The sequence below is a fragment of the Eurypyga helias genome, unplaced genomic scaffold (genome assembly GCF_000690775.1).
Source record: "Eurypyga helias isolate BGI_N326 unplaced genomic scaffold, ASM69077v1 scaffold12595, whole genome shotgun sequence".
Lineage (NCBI taxonomy): Eukaryota > Metazoa > Chordata > Aves > Eurypygiformes > Eurypygidae > Eurypyga > Eurypyga helias.
The window spans coordinates 1,277-28,673 of record NW_010250842.1 but is presented as its reverse complement, the minus strand read 5'-3'; the positions used below and the strand labels follow the sequence as shown (position 1 = coordinate 28,673).

General features: G+C 42.2%; 1 protein-coding gene across 1 annotated transcript; it reads right to left on the bottom strand.

Annotated features, from left to right (window-relative positions):
- On the bottom strand, positions 1-27,397 carry CEP162 (centrosomal protein 162kDa; the record flags this gene model as incomplete). Its single annotated transcript, XM_010151812.1, has 21 exons — positions 1-252; positions 2,378-2,512; positions 5,786-5,884; positions 8,778-8,919; positions 9,708-10,378; positions 11,546-11,770; positions 12,706-12,810; positions 13,189-13,352; positions 14,227-14,353; positions 15,800-15,905; positions 17,045-17,157; positions 17,884-18,021; positions 18,591-18,818; positions 19,656-19,798; positions 21,517-21,784; positions 23,575-23,839; positions 24,698-24,779; positions 24,929-25,111; positions 25,782-25,904; positions 26,299-26,332; positions 27,282-27,397. Coding segments are annotated over 21 exons (3,686 nt in total), but the record flags the coding sequence as incomplete, so codon positions are not given.

Sequence of the window (27,397 nt, the reverse complement as noted above, 5' to 3'; positions counted from 1 at the left end):
AAAATTCTGCTTCTCTAATCAGCTCCTACTTCATCATGTCTTCCAACAGCTGTCCATCAGGCTGAATCCACTGCCGTGAGGCGCAGGGATAACAACCCCTTGTTTCTGCAGTTCCCGTAAAACATCTAATATGGAATCCAATTCCACTCGAAATTTCTCCAGTTCTTGATTCTTCCGCTGCGCCAGCCTTCGCCACTTCTCCACCTCGTGGGTTGGCCTTGCCTCAGGAATACGGTGTGGTAGCTGGGTTGCCTGCAGGTTAGAAGCAAGTCAGCGCTGGGACTCCCTTAGTCAAGCGCTCAGCCAACGCGGCCTCTTGGCAGAAACACAGCGCTTCACTGTGGGTGACCCTCAGTCTGAACGCCCACTGCTCACCTCGAGTGGAAACGATTTGCTCCCAGTATTACACAAGTCACTGTGATGGCAATATCCTTTAAATATTTGCCTTAACGACAGCAGGGCAGAACCCATTACTGACTAATGAGAGCCTCAGGAGAATTTCATTTCTCCTCTCCAAAGAAGCAACTAAAAGTGTGAATATTTTAGACAAAGCTGAGCATAAAGCCCTCTGTAATCCAAATGGAGCTTTTGAATTGCCATTTCCACGCGTTAATTAAAAGGACAGTCTGCAAGAGGAACAAACCAAATCTGAATGACGTGTTCTGGTCTTAAAAAGTATATCTTTTGGTTTTAAAAGTACTACCATACTTTTAAAAGCCCCAAGTTCTGTGAATTATCAGAAAATCGCCTGTAGTCAAAGCTCTGAAGCTGCTGCAGATAACATTTTGAATTAATTTTGACATGAATCTGTGGTATAAGCCTATTAAATTACCCAAAATAAAAAGCGTCCTAAGATACCAAAATCTCCACACCCCTATTTATCGTAATGGATTCTCTAAGGGAAGCTCTGTCACCTACAGGCTGTAATTACTGTATTTGTAATTTGGGTTCTTAGGATGACCTGTTATTTCCCTGTTCAGCAATTAGTTTCTCTACATTGTTCAGTTCATTTGGGGGACCGTTCGGTGCCCCACTGCAGATAATTAAAGGGGCAAAGCCAGGACAAACAAGGCTTAATACGTAACAAGGCTAGTAGCGACAGGAAAGATGCAATCACTTAGCAGGGATTGTTGCGTATACCATTATTTCTATTTTTTTAAACCCATCACCAAACATCTTAGTAAATACTAGAGGGTCAGGTAATGAATTCAGCAGAGACGGATCACAGACTAAGCAGCAACAGCCACTTCACACAAACAGTAAAGAAACTCACAGAAAATCAAACGAATGGCATAAAAAAAAAAAAGTAACTGCGTTACAGTTGCCTTTGGCAGGACAGAATGTGAAGAAAAAGCAAATCATGTCAGCAGGATTTGTTCTTAATGCAGTGACTTGTTTTATGCATCATTCTTTTTGGAAAGAAAATTAAATATCTGATGCAGACATGCATGAGAATACAACCTTCTACCACCACCAATTGTGTATGTAAGAGTGTGTTCCTTGAGATCTGGTTTCAGAACTGCAGAACAAACTCCGCAGACTAAGAACTACTACAGGTTTGAGGATCTTCCAGTCCAACTGCCCTTCTTTGACTCCATGTATTTAAGTAAAACCCAAGTTAAACACTAACAAAAGACAGTCATGTACTGAAGTGATTAAAAAGTGTTGAGAAAAACAATCTGTATGAACTAGAAAACTGTCTCCAGTTGACAGAAGCTCCCCAGAGAAATGAAAAAAAAAATCAAGGTACAGGCCATGAGGTAACATAAGATGAAAAGAGATCAATGCAAAATTGATTATTTTGTTTGATTTTCATATTGATTCAAAACCAATACAAATGTCAGATACGAGAAGCTGTATCACAAAGATCCAGCTGTCAAAATCCAACAGTTTTAGTTTGTGGAGAGCAACGGCTGCTTTTTGTTGTCATTTCGGGCATTACAAGCCGTGTCTGGCAGGCCGCTGCGAGATGTTTCTGTATATTTAACGCAGCTTTATTGAATGGGACTTTGAGGACTAGAAAACGACCGGTTCAGCTGAGGAATAAATCATAGCTCAGCATACTCCGCATCACAGCTCCCCGCTGGCATTTCAACAGCTGCCTTCGAATAACCGAGGAGACGAGGGACTCGTAGCGGTTCACGTGCTCCGAGCCCCTGCAGAAGCCCCGGCCGCGAGGAAGTTGCGCACCCGATGTGCGCGCTCAGTGACCATGGCAAGGAAGCGCCGACCGGCACCGCGCCTGCCCTCGCATCAGCGGGCACCAGGGGCAAAACCACGGCTCAAGCGAAAAAACAAGCCTTCGCAAATACCGTAAAATTACAGTTAAACCACGAAATTGCTCTTGAGAAGTAAATGCAGGTATGCCCTGGTGTACCTTGAGAATTTCCTGCTCTCTTTTCGCGTGTCTGGTCTCTATCTGCTTGATTTTCTCTTCCAGGCGCAGGAAGTGTTTCATTTCAGGACTCTGGCTCTCCTTAGCCTCTCTCAGTTCTTCCAGCAATTTTGTCACCTACCGTTGGAAAGAATCGATGGCAATTGTTATCACTGTGTTAAGGAGTGTGTAAAACCGCTTCCTTTCAAGGTGTAGTCGCCTTGTTTAATCATTCCATTCAAAAGTGGCAGAAAGGAAGAGGTAAAGGAGAAATCTCCCGTATTCCAAAGCTTAAACGGGGGCTCAGGGACTCAGATGAGGATCTTTCATTTGTGAGAAGTGGCCTGAGGCTACAAACATCCAGTCTTTTCCATAAAGCCAATCCTGTTCATAATACGTTACTGGGTGAGTATCCAGAGTCAATTTTCATACCCCTCAACATACTAAAAATTAATAGAGAACATTGTGATTGGATGTTCTTACATAATCCCTTCTCACACCCTGGATAACGATCAGATATCACATACGTAGCAGTGTATCTCTAAGGAACAAATTAGAAGAGACGCTGCTAAACACGCAGGATTGCACACCCCCTTTGGCCAGCTCAAATCAAATCTACCAGTGCCTTACAACCTATTTCCTGATCCTCCAGAAACTGGTTTATTCTCATTCTTTGCCTATTTTAAGCAATGTCATTTTTCTTCCTGTAACATCCTACGTCTGTTTTGGTCACTTTCTTAATGTGTGTAAGTAAACTAGAGCGGAATCGCTGCAGTTTTTATCCTTTATTATAACCCTGAGGCTCCCCTTACCCAGTGTATCCGTGAACTGCTAACCCTCTTCAAGCACCCAGCCATCCTTGGCTCTGCTGCGGCAGGCGAGTAGCAGGGAGCACTGTGTACTTCCCAAGAGAAGTGACTCCCAGATGCCTTACTGTTACACTGCTATTTTCTACTGTGGTTTTCTAAAATAACAAGGCCTACATTATGACATTTCTCCTGTCCGTTTCTCCAGCAGCTTCCAAACTCTGGGCCAATTTCGGCAACGTCTGTCAGAGGAGCAGAACTCTTCGTTTCACAAGTTCTGTGAAAAACGAGCTTCTTGTCTGCCAAGCTGCCCCACTGAACGGAAGAGCTAATGGCGTGAGCTCAGACACGTAATTCAGTTCAAGAAAGGTGTTAAGAGTGGGGGAAAAAGCCCTGGGAGAAAACAGGCTCCGTGTATTTTACCAGAAACAGACCTGCGTTAGATACAAACCTGCAAGCTGTTAGGCAAGAGAAGTGTATGGTTAATGGAAAACACCCCTGAACAGCATTTCTGAAGTTAATATTCAAATAGGAATTTTCCAGCGAGCCCCAGGAAAAAGGAAATTTGCCTTTTTTGAGGCACCAACGCTTTAGACAGAGGACCCTCAGCCCTATTACAAATGGTACTGCTTTTCCCTATCACGACTAAGTGCATTTGCAGGTCTGGTTGCCGCCTTCTTTCAGCTCAACTCCTCTAACCATTTAACCCTCAGAAGGTTCCTTCAAAAGCAGCACATATTGTTATTTCAGTAAAGCAATCGTAGCTTCGACATTTCACGCTGCGCACTCCTGCAGTGACTTCTGTACCAAAGGCACTCCATTACATTTTCTGAAATGCCAGCACCTTGTGCCCAGCCTGCAACACGAGGGTCAGGTGGGACGATCAGCCTCGTGACACCCCTGTCATTAATAACCGGCAAAACAAACGGGCACAGAAGAAACAAACCTGTTGCATAGCATTTGTCTCCTGTACCCTCACCCTGTTTGCCCAGGAGGAAGCAGTATTCATACACTGAGGTCACTGGAGTGAAATAAGCTTTGTATGGAAAAGAAAATGTGTGTCATTGTTCAGCCTGGAGAAGAGAAGGCTCCGGGGAGACCTTATAGCACCTTCCAGTACCTGAAGGGGCTACAAGGAAGCTGGGGGGGACTTTTTACAAGGGCCTGTAGTGACAGGACAAGGGGTAACGGGTTTAAATTGAAAGTGGGGAGGTTTAGATTGGATATCAGGAAGAAGTTCTTCCCAGAGAAGGTGGTGAAGCACTGGAACAGGTTGCCCAGAGAAGCTGTGGATGCCCCATCCCTGGAAGTGTTCAAGGCCAGGCTGGATGAGGCTTGGAGCAACCTGGTCTAGTGGAAGGTGTCCCTGCCCATGGCAGGGGGGTTGGAACTAGATGGTCTTTAAGGTCCCTTCCAACCCAAACTATTCCATGATTCTGTGATTCATAATATGAACCCAAAGCCTCATTCTTTATTCTGCAGATACAGAGCTTGTTTAATAGGAGATCTTTTTTTCCCCTCCTTACAAACCCTCACCTGTCTATAAATATTTCACAACAGAGGTAGGACTTTTAATGGATTAATACAGGATGATTTTAGTGAGACTAAAGATTAATTACATTCAGCATTTACTAAACACATACTAGTAATTCTTTCATTTCTTTTAAATACGGGACACAAACAAGATTAAATGCCTGGAGTTCTCAGTCCCTTACAGCACAGGAGAATTCTTTTTAAAAACCCTTGCAGGTTAATTACTGTATTATCAAAATGAAGTTAAAATTAGCAATGTTCATACATCAGGGACATGGTGAACTAAGCATAGGCACAATGCTAAGACAGGCTATATCCTCCTCCTACCAGGAGGTGGTAAAGAAAAAAGATTGGCAGCATTTTAAGAATGACAAAAGCATAGTCAGTAGTTCGAAAAGCTAGAGCTAAAAACCAGACAGTAATTTTACACAATTATTAACACAAAAATGAAAACACCAAGAAGTGTAATTTTTAGATTATATGCTATTAATCGAAGTAGATAATGAAAAATCTAGATACCCCTTCTCACAAACCAGTGATTTTCAGAAGAACTATGACAACTAAGTTTCTCAAGAGACCTCAAGTTTCACAGAAATCAAAGGAGAAAATCAAGAACATAATTGCCGAAGCCCATTCTATGGCAGCAAATGAAAAAAAAAAAAAAAAAAGGAATGCTTTATCCAAACAAAGAATTTGAAAACAATAATAAAATATCCTCTTCATAAAGAAAGAGTCCTGTGGTGTATTAACTACCCATCACAGCTCTCAAAGAAGAGTCTATGAATGCTTGGATTAACCTGCTGATCCATTTTCATACACACGTCAAACATTTCCAACATCATAATCATCATCCCCACCACCCCCATCATCGTAGGAGGTCAAAATTCCACCTTCTGTGCTCCCCTCTTGTTCACATTAGAAAAATAAATTGCATTCTCAGGTATAATCGATGCGGAAGCGACTGAGAAAGCGTTTCTAAGACATTCCCTACATATTATTTGAGGCTTTGCAAGGATACAAGTGAAAACTCTTTTATTAGTATAAGATACTCCCGATCTAAGTTTAGATATACCTCTTTCTGTAGGAGCTCCTCTCGCATTTGTGAAACTAGAAGGGCTTCCTGATGCCTCTGTTGTTCACTGATTTGTTCTTGGAGATGTTTTATTAGTATCTACAAAAAGGTTAAAAACAGCCATCATTAATGTAAATACCCACGACAACGCAAGAAGACCCGTACAGGGAAAATCCACCTGAAACATCATCAGTACTGTAGTGCTGCGGGCGTTAGCGATGCATATGTTAACGACACCACCTCCGACGCGCGTGCACGTGTGCCACGTAACAGGTCCCTACCTGGATCGTTAAACAGCGCGCTTGTACGTCTACGGGATATGAAAACAAGTCTCAATCTTCAAGTTACTTTCCTCAGTTAAAAAAAGAGTTCTGAAATAGTCTGCATGCAACAGCTCTTTCTCCCTTCATACCGTCTGTGCAACTTCTCCCAAAATTTTAATGCACAAATACAGGTTCTCACGGGGGACCCCGATACCTGCTGGAGGAACACCACAGCACGGCTTAAGCAACCCAGGAGGTTCCCCGAGAGTACTGATGACAACTGGCTGACCCAACTGGTGGAGGAGCCAGCGAGGAAGAGGTGCTCTGCTGGGTCTTAAACTTGCAGGCAAGGAAGGGCTTTTGTTGGGGATGTGAACATCAAAGGCAACCCTGGCTGCAGCGACCATGAGATGGTGGATCTTGAGACGAGGAAGCAGGCCAAAATGCACGATCACAAACCTGGACTTCAGGAGAGCAGACTTTGACGTCTCCAAAGATCTGCTTGAAAGAATCCCATGGGATGGCGCCCTGCGGTGGGAAGAGGGGCCCAAGATAGCTGGTTGACATTCAATAATCGCCTCCTCCAAGCATAAGAGCTTGTCCATCCCACCAAGCAGAAAGTCGGGACATAACACCAGGAGGCAGGGATGAACAAGGAACTCAGGGCAAAACTCAGACATAAAAGGAAGCATACAGACAGTGGGAAAAAGGACAGGTAACCTGGGAGGACTATGGAGACGCTGTTTGAGCATGCAGAGATGTGGTTAGGAAAGCCCAATCCCACCTGGAATTGAATCTGGTGAGACTGGCAGAGGCAGCAAGAAGGGCTTCTGTAAGCACCTAAGTGGCAAACAGGAGACTAGAGAAAATGTGGGCCTGCCGATGAATGGGGCAGGGGCCCTGATGACCCAGGACATGGAAGAGGCTGAGGTACCTCTATGCCTTCTTCCCCTCTGTCTTTATGAGCAAAACTGGCCTGCAGGAATCCAAGGCCCCAGAGACTAGGGGGTGAGTCTGGAAAGAGGAAGATACGCCCTTGGTGGAAAAGGATCTGGTCAGGGAATGCTCATGCAAACTGCACATGCATAAGTCCACGAGATGCAGCCATGTGTGCTAAGGGCAAATGTCACTCCTCCCTTCAAAAGGGGCAAGCAGGAGGATGCTGGGTGGTCAGCCTCACCTCACCTTGGGAGAGTGATGGAGCAACTGATCCTGGAAACTTGGCAGGCACATGACGGACAAGAAGCTGATCAGGAATAGCAAGCGTGGATTCACAAAGGGAAAGTCGTGCTTGACCAACCTGAGAAGCCTCTCAGATGAGGAGACTGGCCTGGCAGAGGAGGGGAGAGCAGTGGACATGGCCTTCCTGGATTTCAGCAGGCAGCTTTCAACGCTGCCTCCTGTAGGAGCCTCATAAAGAAGCCAATGAAACAGGGCTTGGATGAGCAGCGAGGTGGATTGCAAACTGACTTAAATGGCTGGGCCAAAGAATGGTGATGAGTGTAACCAAGCCACACTGGAGGCCAGTAATTCAAGGGGTGTGTAGAATTGTCAATTCTGGGTCCAATCCCGTTCAACATCTTATTAATGGTCTGGATGATGGGTCAGAGTGTTCCATCAGCAAGTTTGCTGATCATATAAAACTGGGAGGAGTGGCAGATACACCAGAGGGCTGTGCTGCCATCCAGGGGGTCCTCGACAGGCTGGAGAAATGGGCTGACAGGAACCTCCTGAACTTCAACAAAGGGGAATGTGCAAAGTCCTGCTCCTGGGGAGGAATAGCCCCTGGCTGGAAATCAGCTTTGGAGAAAAAGGACCTGGGGTTCCTGATGGACACCAGGTTGAACAAAAGGCAAATGGTATCCCGGGCCACAGGAATACGAATGTTGCCAGCTGGTGGAGGAAAGTGGTTGTTCCACTCCACTCCGGTGAGGCCACACCTGGAGTACTATGTCCAGTTCTGCACTCCCCAGTGCAAGAGACACGGAGCTACTGGAGAGAGTCTGCAAAGGGCTGCTAAGATGATGAAGAGACCGGAGCATCTTTTATGAGGGAAGGCTGAGAAAGCTGGGAGCATTTAACCCAGAGGAGAATAGGCTCAGTGGGATCTCATCAGTGTTTACAAATATGCAGAGAGGGTGCAAAGCCAACAGAACCAGGCTCTTTCCAGCAGCATCCAGTCACGGGAGAACCAGCAAAAGCCACAAGCTGAAATACAGGAAGTTCTGTCTGAACATAAGGAAAACTTCTTATCCAGGCTGGATGTGGCTTTGAGCAACCTGGTCTAGTGGAAGGTGTCCCTGCCCATGGCAGGGGGGTTGGAACTAGATGGTCTTTAAGGTCCCTTCCAACCCCAACCATTCTATGGTTCTATGACTCTTTACTGTGAGGGTGACTGAGCACTTTTTGGGTCTCCAAGCCCAGAGAGGCTGTGGAATCTGCCTCCTTGTAGATGTCCAAAAGCCATCTGTCCATGGCCCCGAGCAGCTGGCTCTGGATGACCCTGCTTGAGCAGGGGGTTGGGACAGGATGACCTCCAGAGGTCCCTGCCAACCTCAGCCTGTGATTCTGTGAACACAGTGGCACAGGCCCATGTTTGAAACAACAGAACCTACTTCAAAAAAAAGATACAGTTTATCGTACTCTAGAAAGAGATAACTTTAACAGAAATCTATATACGATATATAGATTCTATAGATATATAGATTCTATCTATCTATCTATCTTACCTCTTGTGTTGAAATTCTGCTGTTTAGTTCAGCTACTTTAGAAGCAGAATGCTCCTTTGCGTGCTGGCAAAGAATCTTCTCCACTTCCCTCTGATGGGAAGCTTTCAGAGATTCAATGTATTCTGCTGTGTCTTCCTGTATCCTGCAGAGTGAGAGGAAGATAGACAGTAAAGCAGCTACAGACAGTACTTCGAAAATGCAGCGTCAAAAACCTTAAAGGCAGCATGTCTTTGAAATTTCATAACGTGGCTCTGAAGGCATGACACAGTGGGAAGCCTACAGTTTTGGATATGTGCCTTATTTAACTAGAGACAGCTAGAACACAGAAAACTCAATCACTTCTTTTGCTCCTCTTATTAAAAAGGGAGAGAAAACAGGTGCTTTTAAATCATAATTCAGCTGCCAGGTATAGATTTGAGAACACAATGTGTTGCAATCTAAATATCCCAATTTCCATTACTTTGACTATGAAGGGATCAAAGGGACACTAGGTGAAGTGCAAAGTTCCTACAGTTGGTCAGGTAGATCCCACTGAAAGCACACCCCAGCTTGAAGGGAAGCACGTGTACCTGATATTAATGCCATGCAACACAAATCCAAAGCATCTAAAATGCAGTGATTTATACAGAGATGTTTTTACTCAAAACCATGACAAATTTTAGCATTAATAAGAAGGATTAGTATAGGTTTACCTATAGAAAGAACCATAACAGTGCACTGCTCTCAAAGAAACACTAACCAAAAAAAAAAAAAAAAAAAAATCAAAACACCCTTCCCAAACCCCAAACCAAACAGTAAAATAAATTTTACAGAGAACAGTGGCCAGGTACAAAGCAGCTTCACACACAGCCAACAAGTTACGTGTCACTTCAATCCCGTATCAGCCAACACTTCAGCGAGGTTTTTAAAAGGAACAGCCCGAGCATTTACCTTCGCATGTTATTTTCGGAATAAGCCAGGGTCGCTTGAGCCTTCACCCTCTGCTGGCTCATCTCTAGAGACAGCCTTTCCAGCTCCTCTTTCAGCTGTGCATTTTCTTGCAGAACTTCCGAGAGATCAGAATCAGAAAAGGTGTGCGGTTGGTATATTTTGTCATCATTGAAAATCCTTAGGAAGGGTTCACTGTGGCTGGAATTCCTTTTATCTGTTGCTGGGGTATTCTTTTTCAAGATCTCTGTAGAATTTTCCTTATTATCAGCTTTATTTCTCAAATTATTATCAGACAACATCACCATCCTTTCTTTTTGAAGTTTCTCCACAGTTTTTGTAAGGTCTTGTATTTCTCTGTTTTTGGTGACCAGTTCTTCATTTAGTTTTAGCAGTCTGTCTTTCGTGTTACCTTGCTTCATGTGAGAGTCTGGGGACTCTAAGTCTTTATTATCCTTTTTACTTCTGAGTATTAATTGGGAATTTTGACTTTTAAGGTTTTCTATTTCTGTCTGGAGATTTTTCACGGTGATCTGATGGGTCTTCTTTAGATTCTGAAGCTCCTGTTCAAGTTCTGCAGAACTGGCTTTATCACCATTCAGTTTTGGTGATTGACTCATAAATTTGTAGGCAAGCAGTTGCTCGAGCTCCGCAAGCCTTTGCTCATATTGTATCTAAGGGAGGGGAGGAAGCAAAGAAAAGAACACTTGAGGAAACTGCTTTATTAGCTCATCTTGTTATTCTTTGAAGTTACCGCACTTACGAAGCAAGATTTCCTACGGCAGGATACGCCTCAGCCTTACTAACAACTCTACTCAATACATTCAGAAATTAGTGAGCGAAAAAATTACGTGAAGCAAACTAAAGTCTGCTATAAAACAGATTTACTCAAAGCATTTACTGTAAAGTAATCCTCTACTCACAATGAATGCAGTAACTACGGGAAAGAAAATTAAATTGACAAGGAACCATGTCATTTTTACATAACTGAATCCTTTTCAGATATTACCAACTCAGACAGGCAAAGTACTGTTTTAATACAGCAAGAAATCTTCAATTTTTTAAAAAGCCGTCATCTGCCATGTGTCAGTGTGCAAACAGTGCCATCACATGCCTCAAAACTGTACTTCACTTTTTAAAAAAAGATGTTAAAATTTAACAGGACAGATTTTTCTTTTCATTTTTTAATAAGTAAGAATGTAGAGGTATGACTTCAGAGAGAGACAGAATCTTTCTTCCTAATGAGCTGAGGAAAACTTAACCCTTCTGAATAGCCTGGGTAGCCTCAGAGGAAAGCATGAGGAGTTACTCACACGGAGAAAAGGAGGAACAACCCACCAAATCCTTTCCTTTGCTGCTCACTAAGCACCTGCGCAGTTCACCTTTTCCTTGAAGTAAAATGCCAGGCGTCCGTGCTTCCTGACACACGTCTTCAGACGTGCTATCGTGTAGCTTTTGGACAGAATGTTTAGCGTTCCCACAAGTTCCCTGCAGAAATGCTCAGGGAGCAGACCTTCGAAACCACAGCCTCCGGTACAGCAAGGAATTTGGAAAGCAACTACTCTGACCAACAGCATGAAACCCACTTACCTTACTTGTAAGAATTAAATGATTATGCCTCAAGAACTGGTCCTCTCAGTTTCGATACTACTCTAACGATTTCAATGATCCTTTTATCTTGGGTGATGAAACTACTGAAATGCTAGTCATAAATTCTCTCAGTATTTTTTCCTTGAATGTGGCCTTTTTTGCCTTCAGTTTCCTCACTACTCTTTGTGAGACCCCAGTAACTCCCATGTTGCCCGCAGAGTAGAACTACCCAACAAGCCTCCAATCTTTACCTTTATTTTTAGAAATTGTTGTTCCATGGCACGGAGGCTTTTTTTAGCTTCATCATCTTTACCTTCAAGTTCCGTTTCTAACTTTTTTATTCTTCTCTCCAAAAAATCAACTGTGTTTGTTTTAGCTGAAAGATCAGCAGTTTTCTCAGCAGCAGCAGCAGCGTAAATCAAAGCAGGCAAAGAATTTGGATACCTTCTTTTTAGAATCCCTTCCATTTCTCTGATCTGTTGTAGAGAAAATTAAGCCAGAAGTCAAAGAGAATAAAGTTGTAATGAAAAGTGAACTGAAAGAAGTGACAGAATGTTAACAGTGGGCTGTTAATGCTGTTCAAGTATTTCCTTCTCTCCTGGACTTACATCCATGTTCTACTTTTCCAGCTGTTAACAGAAATATTTCATAGAATCACAGAAGGGTTTGGGTTGGAAGGGACCTTAAAGACCATCTAGTTCTGACCCCCCTGCCATGGGCAGGGACACCTTCCACTAGGCCAGGTTGCTCAAAGCCTCATCCAGCCTGGCCTTGAACACTTCCAGGGATGGGGCATCCACAGCTTCTCTGGGCAACCTGTGCCAGTGCCTCACCACCCTCTCCACGAAGAACTTCTTCATCTAAACCTCCTCACTTTCATAACAGTACTGAAATTATTCTCCAAATAACAGATTAAAATGCCTTTTATTTTGGAGTCATACTGCAAACACCTTGCATGCCAGACTAATAACAAGTCCCTCTTTTATATATGGATAAGATATTCATTGCATTAGGATACTGCAGAGGCTATTTCTGCTCTTCCCTACCAAATACGGCTGCCATCTCCTAAAATTCAGAAAGGCCCACTTCCACTTGACTTTTCCTCTATCGAAACATGGATTTTTAAGGTCTCTACTCCCCCAGTTTTCATGAATCTTGTAGGAATCCACTAAAATTTAAACCTCTACTCTTGAATCAAGTTTATTGAAATCGGTCATAATGTAAACAGGATTTTAACGTACAGGATTTTAAAAGGGATATTGGTAATTAACTTATTAGAACATTGTAGCAGAAGAGCCCTTTGAAAGTAAATATTTGCAGCTTTTTGGTTTAAGAGTGTTCCAAGGGCTGGTAAGTGTTGTAAGAGACCTTGTCTGAAATACAGGTTAAACACAGTTCCATTATTTCGTACCTGTCGCTCAAGATCCTGAATTCTTTTAGCGTCTGCTGCTCTGTCTCGCACACGTCTCTTCTGTTGCGCACACTGATCTCCAGCTTCAGCTCTGAGCTTCTCAACCTATCCCGTTCATGAGGAAACAAATTTAAATATATATTCGGAGACATCACTCTCTAGTACAGCAGTAATAAAAAAGAAAACATGAAAAGTAATAAAAACCCCAAAAGTCAGCATTTCAAACACACACGATGTAATGGAGGTATTCTGCAACTTAAAAATTGGTAATAGTAATTTCTGTACTAACAGATTCTTCAGATTCTTAAACTAAGTTATAGCTTCTTCAAGACTCCACATTTGATTCAGAGGTTCTAAAGAGTTAACGTGCTTTTTCTTGGAAACAAAGCAGGATTATTGTGAAGAACAGATTACATTATAATCATCACTAGAAAAGCAGTAAGTTTAAGTCCCAACTTCTTAGGTAAACTTAGATATTAGCACCTCTAGTTTTAGTTTCTCAACTTCTTTTCTTGCGTCTTTAAGACGGGCTGCGTCTTTATCCAGAAGATCTTGGTTTTCTGCATACCATTGAAGTCGTCTTTTTAAATTACTGATTTCCTGTTTGTATGATTCCTCCATAACTTTAAATTCATAAGACTTCTCACCTATAAAAATAAAACATCCTTAGTATTGTTTTATTAGGAATTATGTATTGAAGAAGTAATTAGTCAACACTGTCATTCTCAGCATGTTTCATGCACTTACTCTTTTGACAATCCTGTTACTGGAGTAAAGTTTTAAAACCAGACCCTAATTAGGAATTTAAATGCGACATTATTTGAAAAAAACCTTTTTTCTCTCATAGGCAGTAGTACTCAGTGGTGCTCAATCCCAGGGGGATCTATTCTTGATCATGTTCTAGTAAGCAAGTTTTCCGTAACAACATGGATGACAATATATGCTTAGATATGTATTGAACATACTCCTCCAATTTAGGAGTCAGGCTTTTTGAGGAGACGTGGAGGAAAGTACGACAGCCTTTAGCACTTGTGATGCGTGATATTGGGAGTGAAAGAGTCCAGTTCCCGGTCCTCTCTCATTAAGAAAGCTAAAGACAAACTGGAGAGAATTCTGATAAGAATGTTGGAAAAAGAAGTCCCAAGGCATAAGTTATCGGTAAAAAATTGTCAAAATCTAAATAGGAGACAAGGATGAAGCATAGTAAATCTTTTGTAATGAACAGAGTTGTGATATAAATGGAAGCGTCTGTTTTCCATGCTCAGTGGAGGGTGGGCAAGAAATCAAATTTAAAAGGCAACAACAAAGAGGTTGGCTGGATACAAGAAAAGGGTCTCTAACAGAGTGCCAAAGGTACTGTAGCATGCCCCTCACGGGATGCTTTTATTAGTTTAGACAACAATTGGAAGTGGTCTAGATGCATTTGACTATGCAATATTTTAATAAGAAACAAGTTTTAGTTACATATTTATTGACTGAAGCACAGACTAAGCAAAATTATTCACCCAAACAGTGCTTTACCTGATGTGGATGCAATCTGCACTTTTGCTAAATCCCTCTCCTTCTTTGCTTGTCCCAAATCTACCTCGAGACCTTGCTTATCTTGTTTGAGAAGTCTTATCTCTTCTCGTAATTTAGTTTCTTCCTTCTGGGTTTTGAAGAAAACGGTAAGGCAAGAAAAAAATAACCACGCTTTTTCACCATAAAATGATTAAATCACCACAGCTGCAGCAGCAGCAATCAGGTTTCCAAGTTTTGGTATTACTGTCAGGCCTTGCTATAGCAGAGCATGGGAAAACTCAAGCTGAAGATGAAACAACCCCGTATATGTAACTGTAGTAAGTCTTACGTAACTGTTGTAGAGTAGAAAGCTTGTACTGACCTTTTGAGACGGTCAGAAAACTGTTTTACTCACTTCTCAGATTTAAGACTGTAGCTTCGATGGACGGATGCATTATCCAACAGTTCATCTTACTCCGCTCTGCCTCTCTCTCACCATTTTCTGCATGCACCCTCTCTGTTTACATGCGATCCCTAGCAAATGCCGAGACTAAGGGGGACCAAAGGTCTCTGTGCCAGCTTCTGGACAGAGGCTAAGATGTTGGAGCCAGACAGTAAACAGACCAAGTGTCTAGGGCCAGCGATGGCCAGCACATGCATGGATGTGTGTTCCTGCTAGCGAACTCCTACCCTCATCTGCTGAACTGGACCAGTCCGCATGCGCTCCTTACGTTTCCCAGAGTACTGTTAGTATTTCTGGGGTGTGAGCAAAAGCACTGCTCTCTGTATTATCTGTGTGCCTGACCATGTTAGTGTTGTCCGTGTGTCTCTCTCCATCTTTGGATCTTGTGTTCAGTCCCATTACAACCTCAGCCTAAGGACAGGGAAGTGTAGCAGCAGAACCTGTGAGGTTGGAATTAGGGGAAGTCCCATGACTCTTAAGAGCTCCAATGAATGCCTCTGCTGGTCCTGAAGCTCACTGGATCCAGATCTTCTTATCTCATCTAACCTTACTTTATCTTACCTGGCCAGTTGTTGTTTGTTTGAAAAAAAATGATCCAAAACCAGAAGAAGCAGCTTTTAATTCCTGGTCTAACTATCAGAGGAAGCATGTACCAGAACAGTCCCCCCACGTGCAATAAGCAAAGCAACAGAAGTTCCTGAAAACCTTTAATTTTAACCCCAAGCTTAGTAAACATCCTTCCTCAAAACCACAAACATCTCTAGGACTATAAAAGAAGTTACATGAGGGAACAACAAAAGATTGTTTTCACTCTGATGTTATTTTCTAGAACTTAGGGATTTGTCTTACGCTGGAAAGCTGTAGAGGTATCGCTGCTTTCTGCAAGCTCTCACAAGGGGTTTCAGAATTGCCAGTAAACACGGCAATGCTGCACTTCCTTCAGTGAATCGATGTCTTAGGGGCTTCCTTCTGATAGTTCAACTGATGAGACATTTGTGATATACAAGGGTGGCAGATAACGCTGTAGAGGAGCAGTATGCTCCACTTTTAATTTGCATGATTAGCCTACAGTATGGATGGCTATGTGTTTTTTGTAAGAACGCATGAAAAACAGGCTTGGTATATACCCACCTGTGCTGCTCGAAGCTCTGAAATCAATTCTGTGAAACTCTGGTTTCTGGCTGGTTCAGAATCCTGCACGATTCGTGACTGCGTATTAGTCTTCTCGATCTTCTCTCTAAAGAGCAACAGCAAAACCAGTAATGCAACGTGATGACTTGGCACGCTAACAGTGGTGCACTAAAAACCAAACAATCCCCTCCCCAGATCACAGAATCACAGAACGGATTGGGTTGGAAGGGACCTTAAAGACCATCTAGTCCCTTAGGTAGAGGGGGAGAATCCCCTCCCTCGACCTGCTGGCCACACTTCTCTGGATACAGCCCAGGATACGGTTGGCTTTCAGGGCTGCCAGCGCACACTGCCGGCTCATGTCCAGCTTTTCACCCACCGGTACCCCCAAGTCCTTCTCAGAGCTGCTCTCTATCCATTCTCCACCCAGCCTGTGCTTGTGCTTGGGATTGCCCCAACCCAGGTGCAGGACCTTGCACTTGGCCTTGTTGAACTCCATGAGGTTGGCAGTGGCCCACCTCTCCAGCCTGTCCAGGTCCCTCTGGATGGCTGGTACCACCAAGTCCATCCTTACAGGCTCAAAACAAAGAAGCCACTATGCAGTATGTCTTTCTACCAAAAGATTCACCTGTAAGGTGAAATCTTCAGGCCTCACACAAACTTGTTTGTTGGGACCACGCAAGGGAGGGAAACAAAACCCACTCTGCGCCAGCGGAACTCATCTATGGGCCTCTCCCAAGCCAAGATTTGTAAATTAGGAGTACACACAATTGCTAGGATTTTTTCCTGGTTTCTAGCACAGGAAGCAAATCCGACAGGACCTTCAGTGCAGTGAATTGAATGGCTCTCCCAGTACCTGGATCTCTCGTGGCGCTTCCTCTACTGTCCACCTTCCAACAGCATCAAAACATTCTCACACGCCAGCAGAGCCGTGATACCAGAACACGTGTAGCATAGGTATTACACGGGCTGACATGGATAACCATATTTGAATTTTAGCACTGAAATATTCCCCGAAAGGAAGCGTACAGTCTTCCCACAGGTCTCCCACATCAGCAAGACGACCAAGAATTAAGCGTCCATAATCAACATAAATCAATTCTCAAAAGAAAATAAAACAAAACCACAAACCCAAAACTCTGGAAAACATGCACCTGAGAGACTGCAGTGATTCTTCATCAATAAAAATGATAAACACAGCTGAAAACTCCAGAGATTTTAGGTCAGATGATTGAATAAGCCTACCTTAGGGCTATTAATTCGGACATTAAACACTGATTCTCCTTAAACATTCGTTCCTCATTATTTTTGTTTTGGATTTGTAGCTCTTTCATTTGTTTGTATAACCTCTCATTTTCCTAAGACGAAACAGATAAAGTTAAGGAATGCTGATAAATTACTGCTTTACCCATTTCAAAACCAATTTTCTATAACTTTCACACTAAGAACACATAAGTGGACGGGTGCTGATAGACCAGAGCTCTGCTTGCTCATGCTCTGATCCTGTGGGCACAAACCATCACCGACTCGGGATGCTCACAGCCATGCTGGCAAGGAATTGTGCCTATCCCAAGAAATGCTGCTGAGCACCAGCTGGAAGTTGGTTAAACTAACCTATTTGATTTTACAGCTGCAAGTACTCAAAGGGATCGCTAAGCTTCCATCATCTATTTCTACACTGACTAATAAAACCAGGCACATTAATAAGGTTTCCTTCGTATCAGCTGCTCATACTACGTGAAAAACATCTTAAACAGAACCCTCCAGATTTCTAATATTGCTTAAGAATACTAGATTTCTTCTACATCTGGGGTAAAAAGGTTGTGGTTCTTTATTGTCCTTAAAGTGTTTTCCCAGTTCCCAACTTACCAGTCAGAATATTTTTACATTTTAGATTGTAGAAAAACTTAGCCCAAACTAAACCTGTGAAATACTTTTGAAAGGTGCAATACATGTTTGTCCTTCACGCCTGAATTTCATCCACTTTTTAGATAGCAAGATAACCGTACTCATCAGAAAAGTAGCAGCCATTAAATAATTTTGTTTCTGAACCAGAACACAGCTCAACATGCTGTGTGACATACCTGTTGATATCCCTGAATAATGACCTCTTGATCTTCAATTTCTTTTTGTATTTCTGCCAGTTTTTCTTCAGTAACAGGAACCGTTGCTGTACGATGGGTCCATCTCTTTTCTTTAGTCAGCTCTTCCATACTTCTTAACTTTCAGGAAGAAAAAAGACATGCAATTAAGAAGAAAGTTTTGTATGGAATTCTCTACCAGACTATGCTTTATATTATAAATAGGTCAATACACTAAGATATGAAAGCAGACCTGTGAGCCACTCTTACGGTTGGAATTTTACAGAAGCATTACAGAACAGGAACAAAGTATAAAAAGTTTGGGAAAAGTTAAGAAAGTTTTACGTTCCCCCTTCTATTCTTATGTATCTAGACATAATATATAGTATTTGTCTATAGAAACAAGTGATATCTGTTAATATTCTTTTGGGTTTTGTTTTAACATAAGAGTTAAATCTTTGCAAAAATCCTGCTGCAGAATTCTCAGAATAGCAAACTAAAGGAACCCAGGATAACAGAGTTTCTCTCACATAAAGCTGGTGTCTTATGGGCAATACATGTAAGCGTGGGTATGCATTTACAAACTGGCAGCACATGTGTAAATCTGGATTTTCTGCTCATTAACAACTCGCGTAAAACAACGCCAGTTTAGTTCTCAGAAACAACACTTCTCCTGTTCTACAGTAGCGGGATACAAGGTGATTAGGTACCTTGCTCTGAAGAACATAATTTTCCTGACCCAACCGAGAAAGCTCTTTTTCGTGCTGTGTTTTCAGTTCCAGTAGCTTTGTCTCCATTTCCTTCTCTTTTTGCGAAACCGTGCTGGTTAGCTGTTGAATCAAATCACGAGCCGTCTTCAGGTCCTCCTCTGCAACTTGCACTCGTTTTAGCAAGTATAGTTCCCTATCACAGCTTTTGGTAGGAGAAAATGCTAAGTCCTAGTGAAGAGAAAAAAATCAGGGAAACATTACACTGAGCTGATTGTTTACCAAAAATTCCACTCATGGGTTTTATTTCACCGGCTTGTCTGGCTCTCGGCAACTACACACAGCACTTGAAAAGGGAAACAAAACCAACATCCAAATAGCAACACGTCCTGTGTTTAATTTAATGAGCTACTTTCTCATTTCCAAAACACACATAAGGAAAACAAACAAACAAAAAAACCCAACAAGGACCAAACACCTCTAATAGGAGAGCCACCGCACAGCTACCAGAATTACTCTATTATGCATCTTACTTTCTGAAAAGCAGTAATGATTCAAGTATTCAATGAATCTTTTTTTATCCAGTTTGTAAGGAAGAAGGACTGCAGTACCATCATGGTACTGCAACTTCGGTCCTCTTGGAGAAGTCAGAAGATGCTATTAAATATCCTATGGAATGCATACAGTGCTACTATATAGTGCTACTATATGCATTGTTTTTTTTTTTTTTTCTATTTAACATTCACAACAGAACACTTTCACTCTAAAAGTTTTATTTACATTTTTTGATTTCTACCACAAACCAGTAATTTTTATAAATTAATAAGCATTCCAACTCGAAGCAGGTAGAACCACACAAGTAACAGAATTATCCCAAGCAACTGAAAAGCAGTATGATTACACTTGCATATTATAAAAACAAAAGCTAGTATTTGACTAAAAGGAAGCCTTTATTCAATTTTTCAGCATTTGCCAATCTTGGGATTAATTATTTTAAGTCTTGACAATATAGGCTTGCAAACCACGTTGTACATACGACAATTAGGAGCACCACTGATTATTACTTACATGCTGATACTGCCTGCAATAATCCACAGCCTGGTGTCCGAGATTATTAACAACTGCTTGGCCAGACACAACTCTGTTAATACTTCCCTTCGAAGCTGGTTCGTTTGTTGCAGATCTTATTACCCGAGTAGCAAATAAGGCTTCTTCGTTTAGGCAGAAAGTAAAATAGAACAAGATTAAATTCAGAATTTAATGTCCTTTCAAAAAATTCTATACATGCGATCCACCCCTTAGGCATATAAATCAGGTGTTTTACAACCTGGATTTTGAATTAGAAACTTGAGAGCAATGAGACATTATGGACAATGTTGTGGTCATCAGTCGCTCACTTAAAAAAAAATGAAAAAGATGATTAAAACAAAACCCAAGGAAACAACTGAAACAAGCAGCTGGCTAATAAATCCTTCACGAAGCAAGGTTAGCACCAGTTCTCTGCTCGAGAAGTGGCCGGTTATCTGAGTATACAGAAATGCAACATATTTCAATCTATGGTGAAGAAAAGACACAGCCATTTTCAAACTGGACTTCAATGTGCAGACAGCATACAAAAACATGCAACATTTATTTTTTGCATCAAACAGCAACTTGACTGGAAATAGAAAATCAGGGAAGTTCCCCCTAGAGAGTAACTAACATACATGGAACTACTCACACCTTAGTCTTGTGAAATACAGATAGTTGTAGTTACTATTAACTACAGCAATTAAAGCTAAGAGCACCTGCTTAGGAATGTTGTACCTGAAAACAAACAGGCATTCTCCAAACGGAATACTTCTTACACTTCCCACACTATCCCCTCACAAGGATGCTCCCTTGGCACTGATGATTAGGGGACTGTTTGGTTCCATGCCATTTTCTTCCTAGCTGTAGAGGTCCCTGCGGAACGCATCCTGGTGAGATGCCACAGGGGTCCCCTCCAGAACACATCCTGGCGAGGTTAACTTCTGAAGCTATGGAGAATGGTTATAGCCGGAGAGGGAAGCACATGTTTGAATGAGGCTAGTGGCCTCATCTTCCCCAGACTCATCAGCCACTTCCACCACCTCCATCTGGCTGAGCACCCTTCTCTTCTCCAGGGAGCACCACAGCAGTGCCCTGAGGAACGAAGGGCCCTTAGTTTGACAGCTGCCACTGAAGCATCTCCCCAGGATGGGCAACATCATCCTAAACTGCCTTTCCCAAAACTACTTGTGTTTTTTTTTTTTAAAAGCATTACACCCTAGAAGTGCACTAAAACCTGGGCTTCTGTAGAGTGATTTTTGTGTGCCTCAGAGATGGCAAAAATCGTCTACAAAGATGCTAAGCTGAATTATCTCATGAAACTCTTCAGGCTTCACCCAAAAATAAAGATGTTAAGTCCTTTACTTGAAACTCAGCTGTCACAGAACTACGCTGATATTCTCCTTTCCTTAGTGTCACAAGAGACATGAACAAGAAAACAGGACTTTCTTTTTAGTGCTTCCTTTGCATTCTAGCAGAGCAGAGATAAAAAGAAGTTGAGAAGAGAAATTCGGCATCACGTAGAGAGGTTGGTGTTGCTTTTACTGTAATCAAAAATAAATATCTAAATGTTGTGTTTTTCATCAACAGCTTTTTCCATGCTTTAGGTCCTACTGGTGAACAACAGGTAAGTCTCAAACATAGTGGTGGTGTAGGTGAGTGTAAACGAAACAAGACTGCAGTGCAAAGCTTTACTTAAAAGTCTCTCTTACAAATTCGTGCTGTTACAGAAAAAATTCAATACTTCATTGCATTTGGGTTTAGATTTCTCTTACAGCGTTTTGAAATTGTTTTTAAACATGAAGCATGAGCAGCAAAGCTCTCTGGTCATTAAAACTCTGACTTCTTAGGCTAGAATTACCTTTAAATCTTGCTCTGTCTGCAGGACTTTTGGCTTTCACACTGGTCCTTTTGAAAGTTTCTTTTGGTGCTTTCTTTTCATTAGCTGGAAAAGACTGTTTTGAGAGTGAAGTGGATTTCCCATACCCAGAACTTCTAACCGCCCCACGAAGACCATATGAAGATTTCTTTTTAAGGAAAGGCGCTGGACTTTTAATATTCTTGTCTAACATTGGTTTAGTTGTCAGCGATTGCGATCTTGTGTTCTTCAAGGAACAAGACCGGGGAGCCTGTGACAGAGCACATTTGTTTAAAGCAAGTTTTAGGCCTTAGTGTGACCTGAAGGTAGCTTTCGCTACTAGCAAAACATAAAACCGGTTACCAGAATTACACAGATGTAAGACTTAACGGTGTCGGGACGCGTGACTTAACCAAATGAACAGTATGTCACTTTGCAGAATTTACTACCCTTTACTACTTCACAAGCATATGCAGCGCAGGTGTTTTGCACCGGCTCTGTTTCATTGTTCTGGGAAGTTGTATTTATTACAGGATCTTGAGCTTCTGACTACAGGCTGATTGCAATGAACACAGAAACCCAGCAACCGTGTACTGGGCTGTATCAGGAGAAGTGTGGCCAGCAGGTTGACGGAGCTGAATCTGCCCCTCTACTCTGCTCTTGGGAGACCCCACCTGGAGTGCTGCGTCCAGCTGTGGAGCCCTCAACATCAGAAGGATATAGACCTGTTGGAGCGAGTCCAGAGGAGGCCACGAAGATGCTCAGAGGGCTGGAGCCCCTCTGCTATGGGGACAGGCTGAGAGAGTTGGGCTTGTTCAGCCTGGAGAAGAGAAGGCTCCAGGGAGACCTTATTGCACCTTCCAGTACCTGAAGGGGCCGACAAGGAAGCTGGGGGGGACTTTTTACAAGGGCCTGTAGGGACAGGACAAGGGGTAACGGGTTTAAATTGAAAGTGGGGAGGTTTAGATTAGATATCAGGAAGAAATTCTTCCCGGAGACGGTGGGGAGGCACTGGAACAGGTTGCCCAGAGAAGCTGTGGATGCCCCATCCCTGGAAGTGTTCAAGGCCAGGCTGGATGAGGCTTTGAGCAACCTGGTCTAGTGGAAGGTGTCCCTGTCCATGGCAGGGGGGTTGGAACTAGATGGTCTTTAAAGACCCTTCCAACCCAAACCATTCTGTGATTCTGTGAAGAAAGGAACAGCGGCAGACCGAGGAGCCTTACTAAACCTGATCATCAAAAACAGAGCACAAAACTCGTAAGACCAGCAAATGAGAAAGCTTTGCCTGTTGGCCCTGGTGGGAAACCATCAGCATCAGTCAGCCAAACCACCTCTCTCCATGCAACGCTTTGCAGACAGAAGGGGTGACTGCCTAGAGGAGTGAGTGTGGGGCTAATTCAGGGGACTCAGGGAGAAGAGAATTTGGGTATGCTTGGAGACAATTTGGGATTGTGTAAATCTTGTTATGGAATGTTTGAGAGGATTGTGAGAATGTGAAAAACTTACAGGATGTTTAGGGAAAGGAAAAAAAAATGGGTAAAGGGAGAGATTAATGGGGATCAGGTAGGAAAAAGTGTGGGAAACAGAGGGGACAAGATTAAAGAAGCTGGTGACATGACCAGGTTGCTGGTCAGTACGCTTGTTTGACCAGGCCCTACACCGATCGCTGCCATGTCTCCTGTATTCTTATGGAGCTGTATTTTAAACTGTCCTCTCTGTATGTACACTCTCTATTCCGAGCCTCTGTGTGGGATCATACGCGTCCCCCCAGTGGGAATACGTACTCAGATACATGTATATGTTTTCAGCTTGAGCTAGGGACGTGGAACTGTGGCAGCCTTGCACGTATTGGGCCAGCCGAGGAAGAATCCCACTGATCCCAAAGTCCACTGGATTTGGCTGCCTCTAACAATAGCAATGGTGGCATGAGATTTTCAGGCAAAATATCAACCATCTCTCAATTTCTAAATGTCAAAGCATAACCAACTGACAGGCAGTCTAAAAAAAATACACACCTTAAATGTATTTCTATATAATAAAAATCTGGTTGATCTTACTTACCTCTCTAGTTCTGCTGTCCCGTGAAAGCAGAGAGTCTTGTACTATCTCTTCTCTCGGTACATCAGGCGGTACTTCACCGGTGTGAATTTCTTTCTCGGTCTCCCTCTGTAAGTCACTGTCATTCACAGCTGTTTGCAGAAAGATGCTCTCTTCTCTGTCAAGTTTCTCAAGTAAGTTTGTCTCCCAAACTGTATTATTCCGGTGCTCTTTACAGGCTGACGGGCTGACAAGTTCATGTGCTGTGCTGCCTGCCAGTTTCAAAGGACTGCAAGAGAGAGGAATACAGTCTTGTTATAAATGATTTTCCCCTTTGCTTTTCTATCACTCTGGAAGAAGTGGGCCATTTTTCCTTTAGGTATCAGCTGTGAAGACTGCTTGAATTTGAAAGAGCCACCAGTCTCCACACTGCTGCTTATCACCCACACGAAGTTTGGGAATCCTTGGTCTAAAACAGTTAACCCTGTATATTCATTCTACAGTTTACTAAAATGCCATAATGCCAGTGCAAGGCATAACAAAATTTCAGTATTTAATTAGTGAAAAAGAAAGACTAGTTATTTTGTAAGCTGTTTTTCACAAATAGTTAATGGAGTTCTCAACATCAGAAGGATATAGACCAGTTGGAGTGAGTCCAGAGGAGGCCACGAAGATGCTCAGAGGGCTGGAGCAGCTCTGCTATGGGGACAGGCTGAGAGAGTTGGGCTTGCTCAGCCTGGAGAAGAGAAGGCGCCGGGGAGACCTTATGGCACCTTCCAGTACCTGAAGGGGCTACAAGGAAGCTGGTGGGGGCTTTTTACAAGGGCCTGTAGTGACAGGACAAGGAGTAATGGGTTTAAATGGAAAGTGGGGAGGTTTAGATTGGATATCAGGAAGAAGTTCTTCACAGAGAGGGTGGTGAGGCACTGGAACAGGTTGCCCAGTGAATCTGTGGATGCCCCATCCCTGGAAGTGTTCAAGGCCAGGCTGGATGAGGCTTTGAGCAACCTGGTCTAGGGGAAGGTGTCCCTGCCCATGGCAGGGGGTTGGAACTAGATGGGCTTTAAGGTCCCTTCCAACACAAACCATTCTGTGATTCTATGACTTAGGTTATTACAATTCTTAAAACACTTTCTGAAATAAATACCTTTCAGGCTCCAAATCAAAACCTCTGGTATTACATGAATGTCCTTTAATAGGTTTCATCAATTCTTCCACAGTAGGCAAATCTAATTAGTGGAAAATAATAAACCAATTAAAATAAAAGTAATATTTATAAAAAGGATGACATTTTAAAATGTTTCATAATGGAATATTAATGGTATTACTAGTTCACTCACACGCTTGCACAAGCCACACATGCCTCCGAGGTATTTACCCGATTCGGCGGTTGACAAGTTTTGTGAACAGTTGTTATTCTGCGAAACACCTTGCACTAAGCATTTGGGGACTGCAGCATCGTGCAGCTCTTGCTCCTCAGTGTCTCCCAAAGCCTGACCAATCTGATGATACGCCTGGTGTAATGCTTCGATGTTGCTGGTGGTTTGGCCATAGGAAGCGCCTGTGAAAAAATGCAGGTTCACAAGAGACATTACAGGACGTTCTGTTCTGGGAAATGCCACGCCGGAGCCCGCGTTTCAGTTCCTAGCTTGGTCTGTTATCTGGCGAGAACAGCGTTTTCAGTTATGAAACAGAAAAAATTATCTTAAAAAGCCCATTTTTACTATAAAAATAAAGAGTTGACAAGTTAATTAGTACATACTAATTAATTAGTCTCATTTACAGTTTGCATGCCCTTCCTCTCCCCCACTCCGGTATTTTCCCAGTAAGAAAACTAAAAGTATATGCGATACAACTATGTTAACAGACACCACCAGAGCCACACTCTGGATGTAAGTGGCATACACTGTGGTACGAAGTTTGACAAAAGAATGTATTTTATCATTGTGCTCAATGCTGTCAAAGAAGAATTTTAGCTATGATGAATAACCAAAGGAGGTGGTATTTAAATCAAACTGCAATGTCAAATGTAGCTTTAAAATACCCAAGTGTAAAAAAGTGTCATGGTTTTTCCCCAAAAGCATTTCCTCCTCCTTTCAAGATTTTAGTAAAAGCCAAGGGCTTCATGTTCACTGACAGCCCAAAATAGCTCACCAGAGCCACCAGTTCAGAAGTCAGATATGGGGTTATGTTGGCTGTTCTTTTTTTTTTTTTTTTAAAGCAACTCTTACCTGCTTCGTTCATTTCAGTTCCACTGGCTTCCTGAGGCAGATAATGTTCCCCTAAAGCTACATCTGACGTTTCAGCCGCCTTTTGAAGTTCTGTAGTTGAATCTTGTGAATCAAGTAATACAACTAAAACCAAGAAGATAAATGTTAAAGAAAACACAATTCTGTTATTAATACTCTGTCTACACTGGTATTAGGAGAATGCCAAAGCTGATCCTGATGCTTTCAACACTCAAAAATGCTATATAGGTTATCCTACTGCCATTAATGGTAAACTGGTTACCTCTGACTGGAAGCATTGAAATCCGAGTACTGACTAGTCACAGTAAAATAAAAAGTTAAACTGATAATCACTTTGAAGTGCTAACATAGGGATTAATTTTTAACCATTTCAGTCCAACAGATTTTCAGTAGAACACAATAAAATCAGGTGAAAATTATCAAAATAGTAAAAATCTGATAAGAAAGTTTCAAAAATTTACATTTAGCATCCTTCTACTTATCAAAGTTTGTATTTTACCTTTAGCCAGCATGCCAGTGTTTTTTTCTTCTTCCTAAGAAAAATAAATTTATAAATATTACTTTTTGAATTTCAGGGGAAAAAACCCCAACCCTGAATGAACTTTAAAAATCAGTCCAAAAACTAAAAACAGTTCTTAGTGCTCCAAAAATACGCACTTCTCTAAAACTCTCCTTAGGATGCCAAGAGGTCCTCAACACCCTGTACTCTTAACAGCCCTCTCACAAGTGACCAGGAACTAAAGGCATAAATGCATTTATGAATGCATTTGGAGGAACTCCATACATGAAATAATATCTTTGCACCTTCCTGGTTCTCTCATATCATAATTTCAGAAAAGAAAATAACATAGCACTAAGTACATTACACTTCTGTTCTATTTGTTCTTTTCAAACATTTATTAGAAATACTACTCTAATAAACTTCTTAAAAAGAATTACAATAAAGAATTTAAGTGCAAATATGGTGTAAAAAAACCCCATTGCAATATGTGCTCCAGGAATGCACCCGATGTGCTCCAGGAATGTGTTTTCCACATCAAAAGGCCTGACTAAACTAGCTGATATTCGAAGCTCAGAGTGTAGATTTTGGGTCCTCTCTCCAAACCGCTTTTCTGGACAGAACTACTTCCCTCAGTCTGTGCCACTCACTGGTGTAGACACCATCTCAGTAGCTCCAACAGAGACATTAATCACTACCCATCCTGAGCCCAAGACTCCAGCCAGAGCTCATCATTTCCACACTCCCATCCACAGCTCTTAATTCAAAGGAGGAATAAGCAGGCAACCCCGTGAAGAACTTAATCCTTTTGGCGATACAACATAAGATAACGTATATCCTTAAGAAAAGAATATAATCCCTGGACAGCTATAGTCCTTTCTTTCAGACAGTACATATTATATAAGGGTTTACTATATCTACAGTTACACACTGCAGATATTTTACAATTTGTGCAAGTAATATAAATATTTGATAAGTTATACCTGTTCTTGAGGACTTAAATCAACTCCTGACATAATGTTTTGATTCACGTGACTTCCCTCAGTTTGACAGGCAGGATTAGCATCTGTTTCTTCTTCAAAATCTTCACTGTAACTGC